The 20,155-nt window shown below is 39.0% G+C and overlaps 1 protein-coding gene across 1 annotated transcript in view; it reads left to right on the forward strand.

Annotated features, from left to right (window-relative positions):
• Window positions 1-20,155, forward strand: part of ACSS3 (acyl-CoA synthetase short chain family member 3) — a 173,753-nt gene that overhangs the window by 13,633 nt on the left and 139,965 nt on the right. The window contains exon 2 of the mRNA XM_015094557.4: window positions 14,656-14,800. Within this exon, the coding sequence (XP_014950043.2) occupies window positions 14,656-14,800 (145 nt within the window). The remainder of the gene's footprint in view (window positions 1-14,655; window positions 14,801-20,155) is intronic.

The following is a 20,155-nucleotide window of genomic DNA, read 5'->3' on the forward strand; positions in this document are numbered from 1 at the left end:
GATGGAATATCAATTATAGTTCAATATCTAATCTCATATATATCTTGATATAGTTGGTATATTTCCCTTCAGTGTTTCATTTTCTTTTTAAGTTTTTATTTTGAAATAATTATAGACTCATAAGAAGTTGCAAAAATAGTACGAGGTCATTTATACCCATCACTTAGCTTCCTCCAATGGTAACACCTTACATGACTATAGTAAATTATCAAAACAAAATTGGCATTGGTTCAATACAATTAACTTGACCAACCAACTTACTCAGATTCACCAGGTTTTTTTTTTTTTTTGTATGTGTTGTGCTTTAAAAAAATCTAGTATCTATTTCTGTTTGTCATTTGTTTGACTCTCTAGATCTCTACTATTTTTCTTATAGAAAAATAGAATTATAGAGTTATACTGTTCATATTATTTGATAGCTTATTTTCCCAGTTGGAGTAAGTTGTGTTTTTTCTTCATACCTCTATTCCTCTATTCCGTGGTTTTAATGTATGCAGAATATTTAAACATACTGGGTGAATGTAAAATTATTTTTTTCACAATCCCTTCCTGTTGATTTTGAGGTGGTTTCTTTTTACTTGCAAGAATACTTTCTTCTTTGGAGACAGCATTCTAAAGATCTCTGTGTCTCTGTGTCTGACAGTCCATCTGTCTCTATGTCTTTCCTTCCTTCTTGCAGATGAATTCTTAGATTTCTGAGTCAAAGAGGAATTATACGCTTTCTGATATATATTGTCAAAATTTTTCTCCAAAAATATTAATAAATATTGTGAGTAAGGCTCCACAGCCTTTTTCCTTATGCGACATTTAGAGAGTAAATAAAGATAATAATTTAGTGGACTGAACATTGGGTGTTTTAAGATCTTAACACTGTGTCACATTTGTTTCAGATCATTTTAAGAAATAAAACAAAATCGATGCTCCCTGTGTATCTCCCCCAATTATATAGTCTTTATAGAAACAATCTCAGAATAATTTAGAGGTCTCAATGGGAAGAAAAGTTCTTTGTAGACATTCTAAAATGATTGATTGTATTCTTCCTCTTTAATAAGAGCTTGGATAGACCATGTCTCTGTGGACATGAGCTAAGTGTGTAGAATGAGTTAATAAATGTGGTGTCTGCCTTCTGGGAGCCTCAGCTGTAGAGGACAGTTTCCTCAGAACATTGCACTGTCATTCTGCCCGAGTTATAGCCTTAACGAGAAAGAAATGGATAGCTACGATGAAGACGGAATGTGAACGAAGAAAAAAATACAGCCCTGAAGTCCTCAGGTGTAGAGCACATCAGTTTCAATCCTCTGTTTTCCCCCTCTCTTCTTCCCATTTCTCCCTGCTGCTGCTAAGTCGCTTCAGTCGTGTCCGACTCTGTGCGACCCCATAGACGGCAGCCCACCAGGTTCCCCTGTCCCTGGAATTCTCCAGGCAAAAACGGTGGAGTAGGTTGCCAGTTCCTTCTCCAATGCGTGAAAACCAGAGCAAAATAACACCGTGTCATCAAATTGGCTTTTTCTTCCCTTGCGTGGTGCTGGGGTTGCTCTCTCTCTCTCTATCCTTTCCTTTTTTATCACGTCATCACGTTCTTTATCAAGTCATCATCATTCTCATCAGGATTAAATGCTAAAAGGCATCTTCTCTTTCTTCCATCAGATACAGGTTGGCATTGGAGAGTGTGCACCCTCTTCAGCCCGCTCTGATTCTCTGGATGGTTCGGAGATTTCAGGGTTACCTGCTTAAGGTCTCCATGCACATCCTGGTCTGTAGGTCTGGTTTTCCAGGAACCTGCTCTGATTTGCAGGTCTGTTCCTTATGAGCTCATCATGATCTGTTTCTGAGTTGGTTGACTGAGGACCACTGCTCCTGAGTGCCCTAAGTAGTTCTCTTAAAAAGGGCTGACTGATAAAGTCAGCTTTCCTTTAGAATGTACTTTTAAATATATATTTATTGAGGATTATGTTTAGATTTTAATAAATTTATGCTTTGAAATTTTAATGTCTTGGTCTTAGCTTTTACATTTGACCTTTAACTTAATTACGATTTTAGCTTTTCCTTTTTTGAATTGAGTTGAATCCTACTCCCTTTTGCTTCAATTCTTCATTTTTCCTGCAGTTCCTCTAGAATAAAAATAAAACAAGCAAGATAAAATTGTGTCCTCATCTTCTGCTTTGAATTTAGCTGCCAGGCATGACTCACAACCTAGGGCTCTTTAGGATCTCTCATTCATGCCTTTTCTGTCTATTGACAGTGGATCCAGTTCAGATAACAGGTATTGATTTCTTGAAAGCCTTTCTTTTTACTCTTTTTTCCTGTTGGTTGCATTTCTCACTACTGGCAGTTCTCTCTGTTTTAATCCGAGATGATCTGGCAGGGGTGCAGATCATTATTTCATGTCCTTTCATGCTGAGATGGGACAGTTTGTGGTGAAAGCTGGTAGGCTGGGGCCAGGTTCTGAGTGTATTTACTAGTGTGGAAATTATCAATAGGGCTAAAGAGCACCTCTCACTTTATGTTAGGTTTCTCTGTTAAAATATTGTCCTATAGAGAGCTGTGCTTTCCAGCTTCTTTTACAAACACAATATCCCTAGTGGTTAAATGAGCATGAGGTTATTATGCTGCCCCAAGTAAGCAATTACCCAATTTGGAGGGTTTCCTGGAACAGTCAGTTGATACTGTCCAAGGCCAAGTACCCGTAACTTAGATGAGATGTCGCAGTGTGAGAAAAGCAATATGATGCCCTCTTAAAAATGCTTAAAGCCTTCTCTGTGTCCAGTAGTAGTCTTTTGGGCTAGTCATTGTTTTTGCTGAGCAGTTACCTCATGAGACCCTTATTCTTATTTGTGCTAATGTGTCAGAAGAGTGCTATTTCAATATACATTCATTTACACTTGCAGCATTAATTTAAAAATAATACTTGAGCATTTGTAATATGCCATTAATCTGGCTCAGAGGGTAAAGCGTCTGCCTACAATGTGGGAGACCTGGGTTCTATCCCTGGCTCGGGAAGATCCCCTGGAGAAGGAAATGGCAACCCACTCCACTACTCTTGCCTGGAAAATCCCATGGACTGAGAAGCCTGGTAGGCTACAGTCTATGGGGTCAGAAAGAGTTGGACATGATTGAGTGACTTCACATTAATGAGCTAGCACATGGCCTGTGCCCATAGGAAATGGTGTCTAGTGAGGGTACAAGAATTACTCAAATTAGCACACAGACATGGAAAATTGGAAATTCATCACATTTTCCCTGGCGTCGGAAAGTACAGGGTTCTAGTGCAATGTGTTAGTTTGATAATTCTGGGAAGCTTTTTGACTTCTTTAAGCCTCATTTCTCATCTGTAAGACAGATATAATATTGTCTTTCTCAAGGGATAGCATATGGATTAAATGCTTTACCAAACTCAGTTTAAATGACCAAACTCAGAACCTGGCCCATGATTGGTAATTAACAAAATGCTATTCCTTCTCTTACTTCAAAAAGTATTTATTTTTCTTTTTTATTTCAGGTCTCCCTTAAAGAGAACATAAACCTGATACCCAGAGATGATAAAACCTCAGTTTTCTTTGATCCACCCTTCTTCTTACTTCAAGCTCCTTTGATTTGTTTCTACACTTCTCCCATCTTTTTTTTTTTTTTTTTTTACTTCCTGTGATTTTCTAGGCTAGTCAATAGATCCGAACTGATTATCTTTCCTTGTTTGCCTCCCAGTGTGACCTGAAATCCCATTCTGAACAGGGCATTCCCTTTAAAAGGCCTCCCCTTCCTTGACAAGGTATTCAAGGCTTTTAAGGTAAGGCTTCCACTGGTCTTTCTTGCCTTAGCTCTTGTTATGCTCCCACCGCAAACACACATCTCTTCCTCCAGCAGCACTGATGCACTTGTAAAACAGAACCTGAACTTTGCCCTGCTTTTCACTTTCCCACTTGCCAATGCCATTAAAAAACAAACAGTATTTCCACTAGTGTTCTGCCCTCCTCCTCTCAGCTACCTTCACGTTTTGCCCTTCTCTTTGAATACAGTCCATCTGAAAGATCGGCATAAATAAAGAGAAACTTCTCTTCACATCATAAAGTCTTGCCTTGTTGTCTGTTTTCCAAGTCCTCTTTTCCCTTACACTCCTGCGTCCACTGAAAGGTGACCTCAGGCCTCATCACTCGACCCAAATTCCTCTTCCAAATATTCATCAGTGTCAATTTGTTGCTTAACTCTACGTATTGACTTCAAGTCCTTAGCTTGTTTGATCTCTCTTTAGTATTTGACTCTGGGGACCATATCTACCTCTGAAATTCCTCATGACTCTGTTGTCCAGGATGGTAGCCTATAGCCACATGTGGTTATTGAAATTTGTTTAGCTTAGTTTGAATTAAATAAAATTTAATTTACATAGCTAATATGGCTATTGAGTATTTGAAAGGTGGTAAGTGTGACTGAGGAACTACATTTTAAATTTGTGTTTTAATTAGTTTAAATTTAGCCAGCCCAAGTGTGTGGCTAGTGGCTATTCTGTTGAGCAGTGGAGATATAGTACAGTTCCATCATCACAGAAATTTCTGTTGGACAGGGCTTCTCTGGAGTAAAGATTGGCAGAGCTTTTCTTGAAGGGGCAAAATGGTAAATATTTGGCTTTTCACGCTAGATAGGCTTCATTGCAACCACTTAATTCCTCTGTTGTCAAAAAAAAGCAGCTACAGAAAATATATAAACAATAAGTGTGACTGTGTTTCAGTAAAGCTTTATTTATACAAAGAAGTGGTGGGCCAGATCTGGCACGTGGCCAGAATTTGCTGACCCTTGTCGAGCCCTGGTTTCACTTCCTAAAACCTTTTCTATTCATTCTTCTATATTTCTCAGATCTCTCCTTCCTTTCCATCTTTATCATCACAATACTTGATTACTGCAAAAAATCTCATCAGTCCTGTGTCCTGCTGCAGTTCATTGTACCCATTGCCGCAGAACTGTTCTTTCATAATTCACCAAAGTCAGATCATCATTTGTCAATGTATGCAGTGATGGTAATCACCTCATAGGGTTATTGAAAGGGGGCAATGAAATGTGTATAAAATTGTGGTCATGGTGGATTTAGATTTCTCTCATATTAACTCATCCACATAGAAGTGTTTGTGACCCAGGGTGTGACATCCTGACATCCAGTTCCAGCTTGTCGGACTCCACTGTGGACCTGACGTAGGCCGCATAAGCTCTGTGTACCTCAGTTTCCTCATCTGTAAAGTGAGGATATTAGTATACACATAAAATGTTTGGGAGAATTAAATAATTTGTATTAAATGCTCATAGTATTATGTTGATATACAGTAAGGGCTACATAGTTGGTTTTCATTTTATTTTCCTAGTTTCATAGGTGATTGAAGAAAGACTTAGATACATTAATATATCTGCATTCATGCAATTTGCAAACGACATGTCTGAGATTTGAACTCTGGTCTTTTGACTTTAAAGCCCAGGCTTACTACATTCATTTCAATATCCACCACTCCCTACACATATCCGTGGTTGGAATTAATCTCTTTTTGCTGTGCTTTCATCATACTTAGTTTGTACTTCTGTCAGAAAATTTGCCACATTTGGCTTCTTAATGTAGTTATTGCAAATTAGTCTGCCTTTCAGAGTAGAGAACATGTACCCAGTTACCTTTCTTCCCCTTCCTTCACAGTCTCAGCTAATCAACAGCAAATTATTTATTGTTAAATTTGTTGAATAGAAAAATGTTTTAAAAGTATTATTGACAGTTAATAGTGGAGACTGTAATCTGCTATAGTCTTCTTATAAAATAATGAATTATTACAAAGATTATATGTTTATTATTATTTTAGTTTATAGATTTAGTATTTTCGTATACAGATAACTAAATGTATTCACCATCGTCAAGTTGTTTTCAGTATGTTGCTTTTGGTTTATTTAATTTTTGAAAAAGAGCTTGGAGTTTCTTTTTTTCCCCTGAAACTATGATGAAATGAAGACCCAAATAGGTCTTCAAAGAAGGAAATTATAATTTGATCCAAGGAAGACAGCTCACATCAGAAGGTAAATTATAAGTTAGACTTTCCAGTTATTTAGTAATGACAATTTACAGAGTAGAGAAATCAGTAGCTGGGTATATAGAGAGGGTTACGACGTTGCCACCACTAAATACGGTTTTGCTGGAGGAAGCTTTCAATAGCTATCTCATGGAAACTGAAATATTGCAGTTTATGAAAGTGTTTCATAGGCCACCCTGTTAATAAAGCTTTGCTTTATCAAATTTTAGTCTTGGCATGGGAGGCGGTGGTGGAATCGAGAGGAACAGTTTCAGACTTTACTGATTTAACTTTTCATTGCTGGATAATCAGATTCACAGAATAAATTTCTATCAATTTCCCCTTCTGAAACAAGGATCTTTATTTTTTTTGAGTGTCAGAGTTCCGTTTTCCTTTTGTAATGTTTGAAGATCAGTGTAATAAATACATCCTTAAAAAGGAAAAGTTAGCCTTCAACAGAGGGAAGGGTGGTAGTGATGAGAACTGACGGGAACAGAAGAATCATGTACACGTTTGCCACTAGCTCTTTCTGGCTTCAAGAGATCAAGACCATGGAACTTGTTAGGCTCCCTGCTTCGGAAGAAAATTTCAGACATCCATCCACATTCAGCAACCTTGCCCACTGTGTGGGCCGAGTTCACACTTCAGTCTAACTCATATGATGAAAAAGCTGAAGTCAAATACACCATTAGCTAGAATCAGCTATTAGAAAAGACAGGGAAGACTCAGGGTAAGCGGAAGTGAAGAAACAGAAGATACAACTCAAGGCGGATTTTTTTCGAAGAGCTAAGTCTAAGATTTTATTCCAGATATAAGCAAGCAGGGGTTGATGAGAAAGAGGCAAAGAAAAGTAGTAAATTATCTTTAGGAAATCTAGAAGGAATTTCAAGATGTTTCTTCTTTCCAGAGCCCCCCGTTAGTCCTGCCTTTGTGAGCTCAGACACTGATAATATTTCTCTGACTTCTTTTCAAGGAATCTAACATTACTGCTACAGAATTACACTAGCTGAGATTTCCTCCCATTTTGTTTGTCCTAGAATTCATTCCTTTGGCTCTTAAATTATAAAATAGGACAATTTTTAAAGCTAGTTTGAATTTGTGAAAGTGTATAGATCTTAAGACTTGTATCAGGATAGATTAAGTCATCCTGCAGGAATAAACAGCCCTCAAATCTCTGTATTTTAAAATAGCCCAGGTGTATCTCACTCGTATTACAGGTTTATTTTGGGTTACCCAGGAGATTCGCTCCATGTCATCCATCCTAACTCAGGGATATAGGCTGATGGTGCAGTTGCCATTTGGAGTATCCTTGTGGCGGGGAGGAGGAGAAGTTGTCAGCGTGCATTTGCTCTTGAAGACTCCGTATATTACCTCTGTTGCCATTTCATGGGCCACAGCAAGCCACACAGTTATACTTCATTTCAAGTGGATATGAAAGTGCAGTCCTACAAGTGCTTGGAATGAGGACAGCCAAAATCATAGTGGACAGCAGGAATAATGATCACAAATTTATGACAGATCTCTCTATGTGATTTGAAGGTTCTATCTAGCTATTTATTGTTGACTCTTCAGCTGCTTGAGGTTAATTCTGGTGAAAAAAAAAAATAAAAAGAACAAAGTTTTTATGGCCCAAATTTTGGTTTCTTAAAACTGAGTTTAGATGTTATCATATATGTAAGAAATGCTTCTTTTTTTACCAGGAGAATATTTTAAAAAGGTGTATTTATTATAAAATTTTTCACTAATGGTAGCTATGCTGATTATAGAGTTGATTCAGTCAGATCAGGAGAAAAGCCATCTAGACAAAGCATTTAAAGTTATTTAAATATATTTAAATCATCTATTCAACATATAAATACATGCTCATGAAAATTAAATAACACAGGAAGTATTTATCATATAAAAATATAGACTATCCCTTCTCCATTCTGTCCCTCAGCTTTCTTTTACGCAGAGTTTACCACTGGTAATATTTTCCTGTCCATTTTTCTAGACTCCTTGTGCTTTTATGCAACACAGAGATGAACATGTAAGCAACTTGCTATGGCTATGTTAAAAGTATATTTTGTATATGTGTGTGTGTGTGTGTGTGTGTGTATGCATATTCCTAACTTGTTGAACTAACTTCCTTGCTCACCTACTTTATGTGAGAATGCCAGTTCTCTTTACTATCACCAACAGTGTGTATACTATATTTTTTATACCAGTTGGCTCAGACAGTAAAGCATCTGCCCACAATGCTGGAGACCCAGGTTAGATCCCTGGGTCAGGAAGATCCCCGGGTCAGGAAGATCCCCTAGAGAAGGAAATGGCACCCTACTCCAGTACTCTCGCCTGGAAAATTCCATGGATGGAGGAGCCTGGTGGCCTACAGTCCATGGGGTCGCAAAGAGTCAGACACGACTGAGAGACTTTACTTTCACTTTCAGTGTAGAAAAATGACTTCTCATTATTGTTTTAATGTTCATTTTTCTGATGTTTATAGGACTGAGTACCATTTTTATGCTTTTTAGCTATTATCATATTTTTCCTCTGTGGATAGTGTGCTGAAATTCTTTGCCTGTTAGATTTAATTTTTTTTTCTTATTGACTTAGTAGGAGCACTTTGAATATTACTGAAGTTGCAAATGTACCTTTCCCCTTGTTAGTTAGGGCTTCCTAGGTAACTCAGATGGTAAAGAATCTGCTTGCAGTGCAAGAGACCTGGGTTTGATCCCTGGGTTGGGAAGATCCCTGGAGAAGGGAATGGTTACCCACTCCAGTATTCTTGCCTGGAGGATTCCATGGAGAGAAGAGCCTGGCGGGTTACACTCCATCGGGTCCCAAAGAGTTGGACTCAACTGAGCAACTAACACATACTTATTATTAGTTATGTTGAGAATATGCTCTCCCCACCCTCCCCACACCTCGACTTTATCTTGTCTTCTATTTTATGCACATATAAACACATACTGTACACGCACACACACACACGCATACACACACACACGCACATACACCCAAACGTGCTCATCTGAGTGTGAGGTTCAGCAGGTAGCTGAGTGGAGAACATTTCAAAATCCAAGTAAGGAGCCATGTTCACTCCTCAGTGGATGCAGGTTTTGATTGCTACAGTCCTTTCGATAATTTTTCAGGGAGAAGAGGGAATTTCCAGGTGGCAATGGTATGCAGAGTTTCTGGGCCTCTTGGAAGTTAAGTAGAGCGTTGTTCCTATTTTACAGGTCTTAAATCTTCAGGACAGTTATGCATGCAGAGATTATACTTGTTTCAGAAAGACTCTAGGAAGGTAAACTTTTGCATGATACTTAATGTGTGAGTGTGTGTTTGATTATTATTAATTTTCCATCTAAACACCAATGACCCATTGTTTACTCCTACCTCCCTCTGATCTGGGAGTTATTTCAGAGCTTTATTAAAAGAGAGGTTTTCTGTTAAGTGTTTGTATTTCCTGCTTAGTATTTAGAGGTTCCTTATGAATGTATTCTGTGGTAGGGCTGTATACATTTTTCTGCTTCTCCTTTTTTATTCTTTTATTTTAACTTAGCAGTATATAAAATATCACAGATTCTATGGGTCTGCCATGTTTCTCGTGATTTCTGGATTTAGCAGTCATTGATCCTATCTGTTTATAAATTAAAAATTTTTCCGCTTTTCTGATCTAGTGGTAGCACCATTTCTAGGGGTTCCATATTGATTTCAATTTTATTTCAGTTTTATATTTTCTCTCTTATTCAGGTAGACATGGCAATTTCAGATTGCTTCCAATTTTCTGCAGAAGGAATTCACGGCAGGGGTTGGGTAGGATAAAGAATATGAAGTTTTTTCCTTTTTGCAGCAGAATTAAATCTGACTGAGTTTAAACAGAGAGCTATTCAAAGACTGTATTGGCAGAACATTCCAGAGGTTATGTCTAGGGGCTGTATATCCCTGATACAGATTCTGATGTCCATAGATATATGTACATACACACAAATATATGTATGTTTCTGTGTGATACATGAAATACTAATACATTTGGGAAGACTGGAGCATCACGAATGAATAAGAACAGGGTTAGTCAAAAAAAAAAAAACGATGCTTGGCAAATTGCTGATGAATAAACAAATTTAACTGTACTGCCACAGCAGAAAAAAAAAAAATATATATATATATACACATATACAAACACATATAGTGCCTGCCAAATCATTTAAGTCGTGTCTGATTCTTTGTGACTCCATGGACTGGAGCCCGCCAGTCTCCTCTGTCCATGGGATTCTCCAGGCAAGATTACTGGAGTTGGTTGCCTTGCCCTCCTCCAGGGAGTCTTCCTGACCCAGGGATCGAACCCAAGTCTATTATGTCTCTTGCATTGGCAGGCAGGTTCTTTACCAGTAGTGCCACCTGGGAGGCCTATATATCATAATATAAACATTAAAATATATAACAGATTTTACACACGGATTATATATGTATATAAATATGTTAATAATACCTTTAAGACATCAGTATAAAAAAATTAAATCAGAAGAGAGTAATATGAATTATCTTAGAGGGGAAATTGTGATGGAAAATTGTGAATTTATTTGATGACATATGAATTTAAAATATCTTTCTGTTAGGAAACACCATAAATTAAAATTTGTGAATAAATTGAGAAAATAATTTATAAGTGTTAGACTTAAATTCAGTATCCTATATAAAGAGCATTTAAAAATTGGCAAGACATTGTGTTTAATACTAGTAGTCACATAAAGCAAAACTAAAATGATTTTTTACTTCTAAAATTGAAGAAGATTGAGAACAATCTGTGTTTAGTGTAGTGTGATAAATGAACTTTCAGGTAATGCTGATGGTAATATAAATTGATTCAACATGTCCAGAAAGCAATTTGATCATTTGGTGTGTGAAAGTATGTGTGTGTGTGTGTGTGATTGTAGGAATCTTGTTGGCATATATAATAAAAAGCAATGTGACCAATATTTCTGTAAAAGAAACGTCATCCTGGGATCATTTAAAATAATGACAGTATTGTGAAAAGCAATTTGCCACAATGCGAGGGAACTTTGTGCTTAAATAGTGCTGGAGAAGCTATTATTGAACAGCAATTGAATGGAATATAATACCTTGATTAAACATGTTTTGAGAATTTTTCAGGTCATTGGAAAAAACTTACAATGTGTTTTTAAACAGAGGCAAAATATTTACAGGTAGAAAAAATAAAAGAAAATACTCTAAAGTGTATTTTCTGGGTTTTCTACAGTGAGCATTACTGATTTTTGTAATCTGGGCTGACAAACCATTTAAAATCGTCTCATAAATTTTTAGAAGGGGTAGTGAAGAGACAGCACATGGAAGGCATCCAATTGATCTTTACTGAAATGATTTGATTTGAAATGAAATGAAATCTTGTAATAGTAGAGTAATCAGATCTTTGAGCTGTGAGGCCTTTTGCAGGTCACTTGGTCCCGTTATCCACAGTAATCCAGCCCTTAAGTTTAGCCAGTTTATAGCACTATATTCATTACCTGTAACCACCTCTGGAGCCACGCCAACATGTCACTCCGTTCAACAGTTCCTGCTTATTATTGCTTGCAGGCCTTTCCTTCTATTTGAATTTCTTTCCTGTCTGTCCCAAAGGGAACCTTAAAATTCTTTAAATTTATCTAAGGGCATCCTTAAAAAAGAAAATGCTAGTGTGCAAATAATTTAAATTTGAAGCCACCCAAAATCTGCAAATAATTGGAAAAAAAAACCCCACAAAGTTCTTTCAGTATAGGTGAATTTTGGGTGCCATCTATATCTTTGCTATTGTAAATAATGCTAAAGTGAACATAGGGTGTATATATCGTTTTGAATTAATGCTTTTATTTTCTTCTGGTAAACACCCAGAAATGGAATTGCTAGATTTTATGGTAGTTCTGTTTTTAATTTTTTGAGGTGCCTCCATACTGTTTTTCATAGTGGCTGGACCAAGTTACATTCCGACTAACAGTGCACAAGGGTCCCTAAGGTTGTTTTTTGATTAGATGACTTTATACACATGAAATATTGGTCTAGAGTAAGCTATTAATAAATATTACTTAGAGACTTTCATGACAAGGTGGACAAAATGTACTTTTTCCTATTCATTTCGTTAAATATAGCTAAAACCATAGGACATTACGTATAAAACACACATAAGAAGACTCTGAAAGGAAAAGAGAAGAAACCAGATCAGCTCAGATTTGGGACCAGAGAATTGGCATGACACTTGAATTCCCCAAGTTTTCTTTTTTGCTTATATGTCCTAGACTGAGCGCTGGAGAAGGTGGCAATTCAGAAATGCCAATGGATGTAGGAAAAACGTTCCAGCAAATTTTCTCTTTGGATCCCTCCCCCTACGCCCAAAATAAAAAGGGGGTAGGGAAGGGCAGCCTGCCGAGACAGGACATCTTTAGACAGTCACCACCCTAATCCAGTCAAACAGTATGGCGAACGGGGATCCCCATTCCGTCCTCATCAGTGAAAAGATGGTGAAGAATCTAGTCTTCTACTTTGCAAGGCTGTATCAAGGGTGCCCTAAACATTGCCAGCTCCCCTAGCGGTATCAGAGAAGGTTTTATCAGGAATTGGAACTTTCATCACAGCCGAGATAAAGAGGTAAGGAGGCTCTTGGCCCTGGCAGTGTCAGTGGAGTCCATGTGGGGAGTCTTAGTGAGGTGCCATTCCTCCTGGATGGCAGGATGATGTAATGGAAGCCTAGTGGGAGCCTGCACTTTGACCCTAGCTCAGTGGTAAGAAGGTCCCTCTTACTCTCGTCAGTGTAAGCAGAGGCCTAATGAGGAGCTGGAACTTAAGCCTGAGTAAACATTTTTTACTTTTTTTCTTGATGTGTTAGTTAATTATGGCCATAATTATGCTTCATATCTCCACAAAAATCTGAGTCAGAAGATGCTTATTCATCAGTTAATCTGTAGGTTGTAATGGGATGGGCATGACTGGGAATGTTGCTCTCAGACATCTATCTGGCTGAGTTGGGCTCCTTGCTTCTTTCGGGCTCTGCTTCTACCTGCAAATATTCATTCCGGGCTCCAGGCTGAAGAGGAGGCGGCAGGAATGCCTGGAGGCTCTTCTCCAGGATAGGGTAGAGGTACAGGAGAGCCAGCCTGATTATATCTGCTGTGCCAAGTGCTTTCAAGTAAGTGCACGCCTCTTGTCTGCTGATTAGCCAGAGCAAGTCACATGGATGGCCCCAAAGTCAGGGGAAGTATTCTCCACTGGTGAAAATGGAGGCGAGAGGAAGAGACAAAATATTTTTAACAGAAGAGGCGAGGAGAAGAGACTGTTTTTGAACAAACGTGGAATCGATTGCGCTTGGCAGTTACGAATCATTGTGTTAATTACTCAATGGTGTGAGGTCATCGTTTTCACCATCACTGATGTGTGCAGTGCCATCTGATGCTGATTAAGTGATCCCTCCGCCCACTGCCTTCTGCATCTGATATTTCTTATTGCTGCCGCTGCATCTATAGATGTATTACCTGCTTCTTTTCTCACAGGGCTATTTGAATGAGTGCCTGATGGTGCCACTCAGTTTTATAAGGGAACTTTTTCTTGTTGCTTCAATATTTTCCTATTATTTTGCATTTTTATAACATTTGCTGGTCTGATGTTGGAACAAATGAACCAGTACTGTACTTATATTTTTTTATCTAACATTCTCTTCCTAAAAAAGTGGAAAATTCAATTCTCAGGGAAACGAGTTATATTTTCTTAAAAGTTACCTCCATCTATCTACATGATATCTGTATTTTCAAAGGGATGCACTCAGCAATTAAGAGATAAGGTAGTGAATTGAGAAGTTTAAAAAGTTTATTAACCATGTGTACATGTGGATTGCTTTTTCAAATTGTGAAGCGTCTGAAAATTCTGAAAAGAACTTACCTATACTTTGTGAAATTGGAGGTATTACATTTAATTGAAACAAATATATATCTTTCAAGGAATATAAATATTTCAAAGAAGAATTGATTTCTTTCCAGGAAGTCTGTCTTTTTATAGCAGATACCAGACTTCGGTCGTGCATCTACTATTTGCCCTCTCAGCTTAGTGCATCTGTGCTGCAATTGGGTACAATTCATTTCATCCATGTAAAGTAGATTATTTTGGTGCTGTTTACTCTAGTTTCATCCTAAGCAATAAAATCCACAAAATTGTCACCTTGAAGTGAGTGAAGTGAAAGTCACTCAGTCGTGTCCGACCCTTTGTGACCCCATGGACTGTATAGTACATGGGATTCTCTAGGCCAGGATGCTGGAGTGGGTAGCCATTCCTTCTCCAGGGCATCTTTCCAACCCAGGGACTGAACCCACGTCTCCCCCATTGCAGGCAGATTCTTAACCATCTGAGCCACAAGGGAAGCCCCCCTTGAAGTGTGAGGTATATTTTCTTCTAGTGCACATGAAAATAAATATATATTTATTAAAATCAAAATGTCACTTCTGTACCATCTTAAATAGTTTATAGCCATCATTACTTGGTATAACATGCATGGGAAAACACTGTTTTAAGGGCAGCTCGCCAAACTAGAACTACGGAAACCTAGTTAAGCAACGTATATGTTTTGAAAAGAGTCATTCACTTTTACTTTCCAATTATTTTTCAGGTTTGTGGAAGGGATGCTTAACATTTGTTACAATGCCATCGATCGTCATATTGAAAATGGTGAAGGAGATAAGATTGCTATCATTTATGACAGTCCTGTTACGAACACTAAAGCCACTATTACCTATAAAGAAGTCCTGGAACAGGTAATATTATTAACTTTCTATACATGTTCTTTGGAAGTCACACAGAAATGGATTTAAATAGCATGCATTCTCACTGCGTAGCCTTAATTCTCTTAATTCATTGACATGTTATTGCACTTTCAGTGCACACTGTAAATAGATGTGTGTTTACTCATTTAAATTGTTTTTATTCTTTATATTTTACAGTACTAAAAGATACTCATTATTTTTAAACATTTTTATTGCATTATAGTCGCTTTACAATGTTGTGTTAGCTTCTACTGCATAACAAAATGAATCAGCCCTATATATACAAATATCCCCTCCCTTTTGGATTTCCCTCCCATTTAGCTCACCAGGGTGCATTAAATAGAGTTCCCTGCGCTACACTGTATGTTCCCATCAGTTGTCTGTTTTATGTATAGTATCAATCATGTAGCATTTCCCAGGTGGCTCAGTGGTAAAGAATCCACCTGCCAATGCCGTAGACATGAAGTTCGATCCTAGGTGAGGAGAAGGAAATGGCAACCCACTCCAGTATTCTTGCCTGGGAAATCCCATGGACAGAGGAGCCTGGCCGGCTGCCATCCATGGAGTTGCAAAAGAGTTGGTTGGACATGACTTGGCCACTCAACGACAGCAAACATCAAAAGGCTATATGTATCAGTCCCAAACTCCCGGTTCTTCTCACCCCACCCCTTTCCCCCTTAATATCCACATGTTTTCTACCTGTGTGTCTCTGTTTCTGCTTTGCAAATGAGATCCTCTATACCACTTTTCTAGATTCCACATAATATAACATACGATATTTTTTCCTCTTTCTGACTTCCCTCACTGTGTATGACACTGTCTAGATCCATGGAATTGGACAGAAATCCCAGAGATAAACCCACGCACATGTGGTCACTTAATCTATGACAACGCGGGCAAGAATATACAAATGAGAAAAGACAGCCTCTTTAATAAGTGGTGCCAGGAAAATTGGAAAACTATATGTAAAAGAATGAAAATGGAACACTCCCTGACATCATACACAAAAATAAGCTGGAAATGAGGCCTTATTTTAAAGGAAGAGGTTAACGACTCTCTAACAGTGTGCTTTTACCCTCTCTGGCCTTCGTTCCCCGTCCATGCTGGCATCACCTGGACACTCTCTCCATCTCTTGTGCTGTTGGAGCGGTCCCCTCGCCTTCTGACTCACGCATTGTCACCTAAGATGACACTAAGATCTTCTTCCTAACAAACGGCTTATTACTCCACTCCCACTTACAAACCTCTTCTTTAAAAACTACTGTTATTTAGAGAGCAGAATCTGTATTCCTGTGATGTAGAAGACACTTCGGAATCTGATCACAGCATCCCTCCAAGCTTCATTCCCCAATGCTCTTGACCATGAACACAACTCTTTTTCACCCTAGATATCCTTACACTCCCTCAGGCACTCCTGGCCCTTTAAAGGTCTTTGTACACGCTCATTCGTTTCCCTTATTTGCTCTTTTTTAGTTTTTTTTTCCCCTCCATCTGGGTAGTTCTCAGGTGAATCATGATATTGGCAGATAAGTTATGAGGTTCTTTTCTTCCAATATTAGGGTAGAAATGAGATGTCATAAGTAATTATAAAAGTATTTGGGTATTGTGGACTGAAGGAGACTTATTCTTGCTCTGGGGGAGGGCATTTATTTATTTGTGATTTGAAGGGAGGCAGAGTGGAGGGCAAGGTTTCTCAGCCTTGATACTGTTGACATTTTAGGCCAGGTAATTCTGTTGGGAGCTGTCATGTACACTGTAGGGTTTTTAGCGGCATTTCTGCTCTCATTGATTAGTTGCACCCCTTTCCCACTCGTGATGGCCAAAAATGTCTGCAAGTATTGCTGAAATCTCCCATGTAAATGCCTTTACTTTTATATGGAGGGTTTTTGAATCATATTCTTTTATTTTGCTTAAAAAAAAAAAAAACTCACGTAGAATTTCAGTGCAAATTTTAGAGTATTTGGTCAACTCCCCCTGGCTCTCTGAAATAGTATCCTTTTGCACCAGCATTGTTTCTGTTTAGCCTTCTAAGGGATTTCAAACAAGGCAACTGAGGGAAAACTATTACTGCCCCAAGCCCGAGTTGTTGCAAGCAATAAAGGGAGGAAACAAGAGGCTTTGCAGCCTGGCTATAGCAACAAATTCTACCTTCAGCTCACTGAAACATAAGAGGAATTTATGAAAAGTGAAGACCCCAAGGGAGAAGGGGTAGCAGTGAAGAGTTAAGGAGAAGCCAGAAATTGCCTAAGAAGTAGAGCTGCTGACTTGACTTCTAGACTGCCAGAGTAAGCACACTAGTTGGCTAACTAGGCTACAGGCCGCCAGTCCCGGGCAGCTGGGAGGAACTGTTTTGTCTTTTCATTTCATGGTAGGAATAGAGCCTTGCCTCTTTCTGGGACTCATACTAGGGAAATTCCAGTCTAACAAGAAAGTTCAAATACTGGGCAGCTGACTCCAGAAAAAGAGAAAATAATGCTGCAAATACAGTGTTGGATACTTTTCATGAGTCTATACGTGGGAACTGTATTTTCAGAATGAAGTATCTAGAGGCAGAGCTCACACTGGTCTGAGGCGGAAAGGCAGTCTGTTCTCAAATGATTTTGTTTTTCATCTGAGGCTGTATTTTATTTTAAAAGATAACATAAATCTGATAGCCTGTTATATTCTGTGTTTTATTTTAGGTTTGCATTTTCAGCTTTTAGATAATGGTTTATAGCCTGTGTTCAAAACCTTAATCCTATGATTTGGGTATATGGTCATGGTCTCATTAATAATTAAGACATTTCCTTCTCCAATGCATGAAAGTGAAAAGTGAAAGGGGAGTCGCTCAGTCATGTCCGACTCTTCGCAACCCCATGGACTGCAGCCTACCAGGTTCCTCCGTCCATGGGATTTTCCAGGCAAGAGTACTGGAGTGGGGTGCCATTGCCTTCTCTGAATAATTAAGACAGGTTGATATTAAGATGCGCTTCTTAGGTGGCTCAGTGGTAAAGAATCCACCTGTAAGGCATGAGACATGGGTTCAATCCCTGGGTCAGGAAGATCCCCTGGGGAAGGTAATGTCAACCCACTCCAGTCTTCTTGCCTGGAGAATCCCATGTACAGAGGAGCCTGGTGGGCTCCGAAAAGAGTCAGACACGACTTAGTGACTAAACAGTAACAACAACAATATTAAGATCCTGGTTAATCTTAACTGCTTCCCTGATGAGGAAACTTACTTATGTATTTAACATATATGATCTATATCGGTATGTTGAATTTGATACATGACCAAGCATCAGAGTCAGAGAAGACACTTTGGAAACATACACTAGGCAGTGTTAAATACGCTGTTCCTCGTTTTCTGTTGTTTTGTTTTTAATTAGTAAGTATATCTGATAAGTGCGCACACAGTTTGCTTAGAGGCCATTCTGCTAACTCATCTTGGTTTTCTCGTATGGAGTCTGGACTCTTAGACCCTTTTGAGGTTTGTCCTGGTTCATTGGTTTCAGATTGGCCTGACATCAAAGTACTTAAAAGGCCTGTTTCTCTCATCTGCTGACAGCTTCTGATTCCCCAGGGTTTTATTCTCTAAAGTACTAAAGAAAGGACTGTTAGCAAAGAGGGGGGCATTGTGCTGTATTTTGATTACCTGCTCCTGGTTCCCTGTGGCTTTTACTTTATTAAGTAGAGAAGACAGGGAAAGAAAGATTTAATGGGTAAGGCCATTGAGAACAAACAAAAAGAAGAGCCTTTGTACTTTACTTGTTTTCATGTCTGCAGCCTTATTTTTTGGGAGTTTCTGTCTAGGTAAAAACTAAAGTTCGTACTTCTTAATTAGTGAACCAGAACATTTTAGGGTAAAGTGTTTCAGGGACATGAAGGATCTGAAGATTTTACAGAATGATTCAGAAGTAGAGCTTTTCTCAAACTGTCATCTCTTGTGGGGAGCTGAGAATGCAAACACTTGTGTAAGATATTTGTGAGAGATGGTGTAAGATCCCTTGTTCATTCACCACATATGTAGTTAACATGCCGCACCTTCCTTGGAACAAGGAATAGAGGTAAATGAACTTCTTCTCTATATTTAAAGAGCTAAAAAAAATCATGGAAACATAAGACCGGTTATGTAGGGTAGTGCAGTATTTTGTGGTAAGGCATCCAGCTCAGCCAGAGGCAAATAGGGTTTAGGAAAGCTTTTGCAAAAGTCAGTGTCTTATATGATCCTGGGACTTCCTGCCCAGCACCCCCTTGCATTACACACCCCAGCAAGCACCCGCTGCCCCCCTCCCACCTGCTGCAGTCAACTCCCCAGGCTTGCTGCATGCCCAACTCCCCAGGCTTGCTGCATGCCCAGCTTCGAGCCTTTCTATCTGTCTGCCTTCTGCTTGAGATGGTGTTTCTTCCAGATATCTTACGATTCATGGAACCTGAATATTACTCCCTCAGTGAGATCTTCCTTGGCCATGTTAATTACAGAGGTTCCCATGCACCCCACTTCATGAGCCCTTTTTCTGCTTTCCTTTTTTCCTTTTAAAATTTACCTACTTATTACTGAGTACCATTCTTGATATTTTATTTTATAAATAAAATAGGAGGTCAATTCCATGGAGGAAGACATTTTTGTTTTGCTCACAGAATAGTGCCTGGCACATAGTAAACATTTGTTGACTGGTGAAGCAATGAATGAATGAATGGGCTTCCCAGGTGGGCACTAGTGATAAAGAACCTTCCTGCAATGCAGCAGACATAAAAGATGCAGGTTTGATCTCGGAGTCAGGAAGGCCTTCTGGAGGAGGGCATGGCAACCCACTCTAGTACTCTTACCTAGAGAATCCCATGGACAGAGGAGCCTGGCGGGCTCCAGTCTATAGGATCAGAAGAAAAGTCACTTCAGGACATGACTGAAGTGACTTAGCATGAACGTGCAAAAAAATTAATGAATGAGCTATCATTTGGAATTTCTAAGTGACTGTACCTTCCTTTATTGGGGGGATTTTTTATCTTTGAATTGTTCAGTTCAGTCGCTCAGTTGTGTCTGACCCTTTGCGACCCCATGAATTGCAGCACGCCAGGCCTCCCTGTCCATCACCAATTCCTGGAGTTCACCCAAACTCTTGTCCATTTTGTCGGTGATGCCATCCAACCGTCTCATCCTCGGTCGTCCTCTTCTCCTCCTGCCCCAAATCCCTCCCAGCATCACAGTCTTTTCCAATGAGTCAACTCTTTGCATGAGGTGGCCAAAGTATTGGAGTTCCAGTTTTAGCATCATTCCTTCCAATGAACACCCAGGACTGGTCTCCTTTAGGATGGACTGGTTGGATCTCCTTGCAGTCCAAGGGACTCTCAAGAGTCTTCTCCAACACC

Source organism: Ovis aries, chromosome 3, assembly GCF_016772045.2.
Source record: "Ovis aries strain OAR_USU_Benz2616 breed Rambouillet chromosome 3, ARS-UI_Ramb_v3.0, whole genome shotgun sequence".
NCBI lineage: Eukaryota > Metazoa > Chordata > Mammalia > Artiodactyla > Bovidae > Ovis > Ovis aries.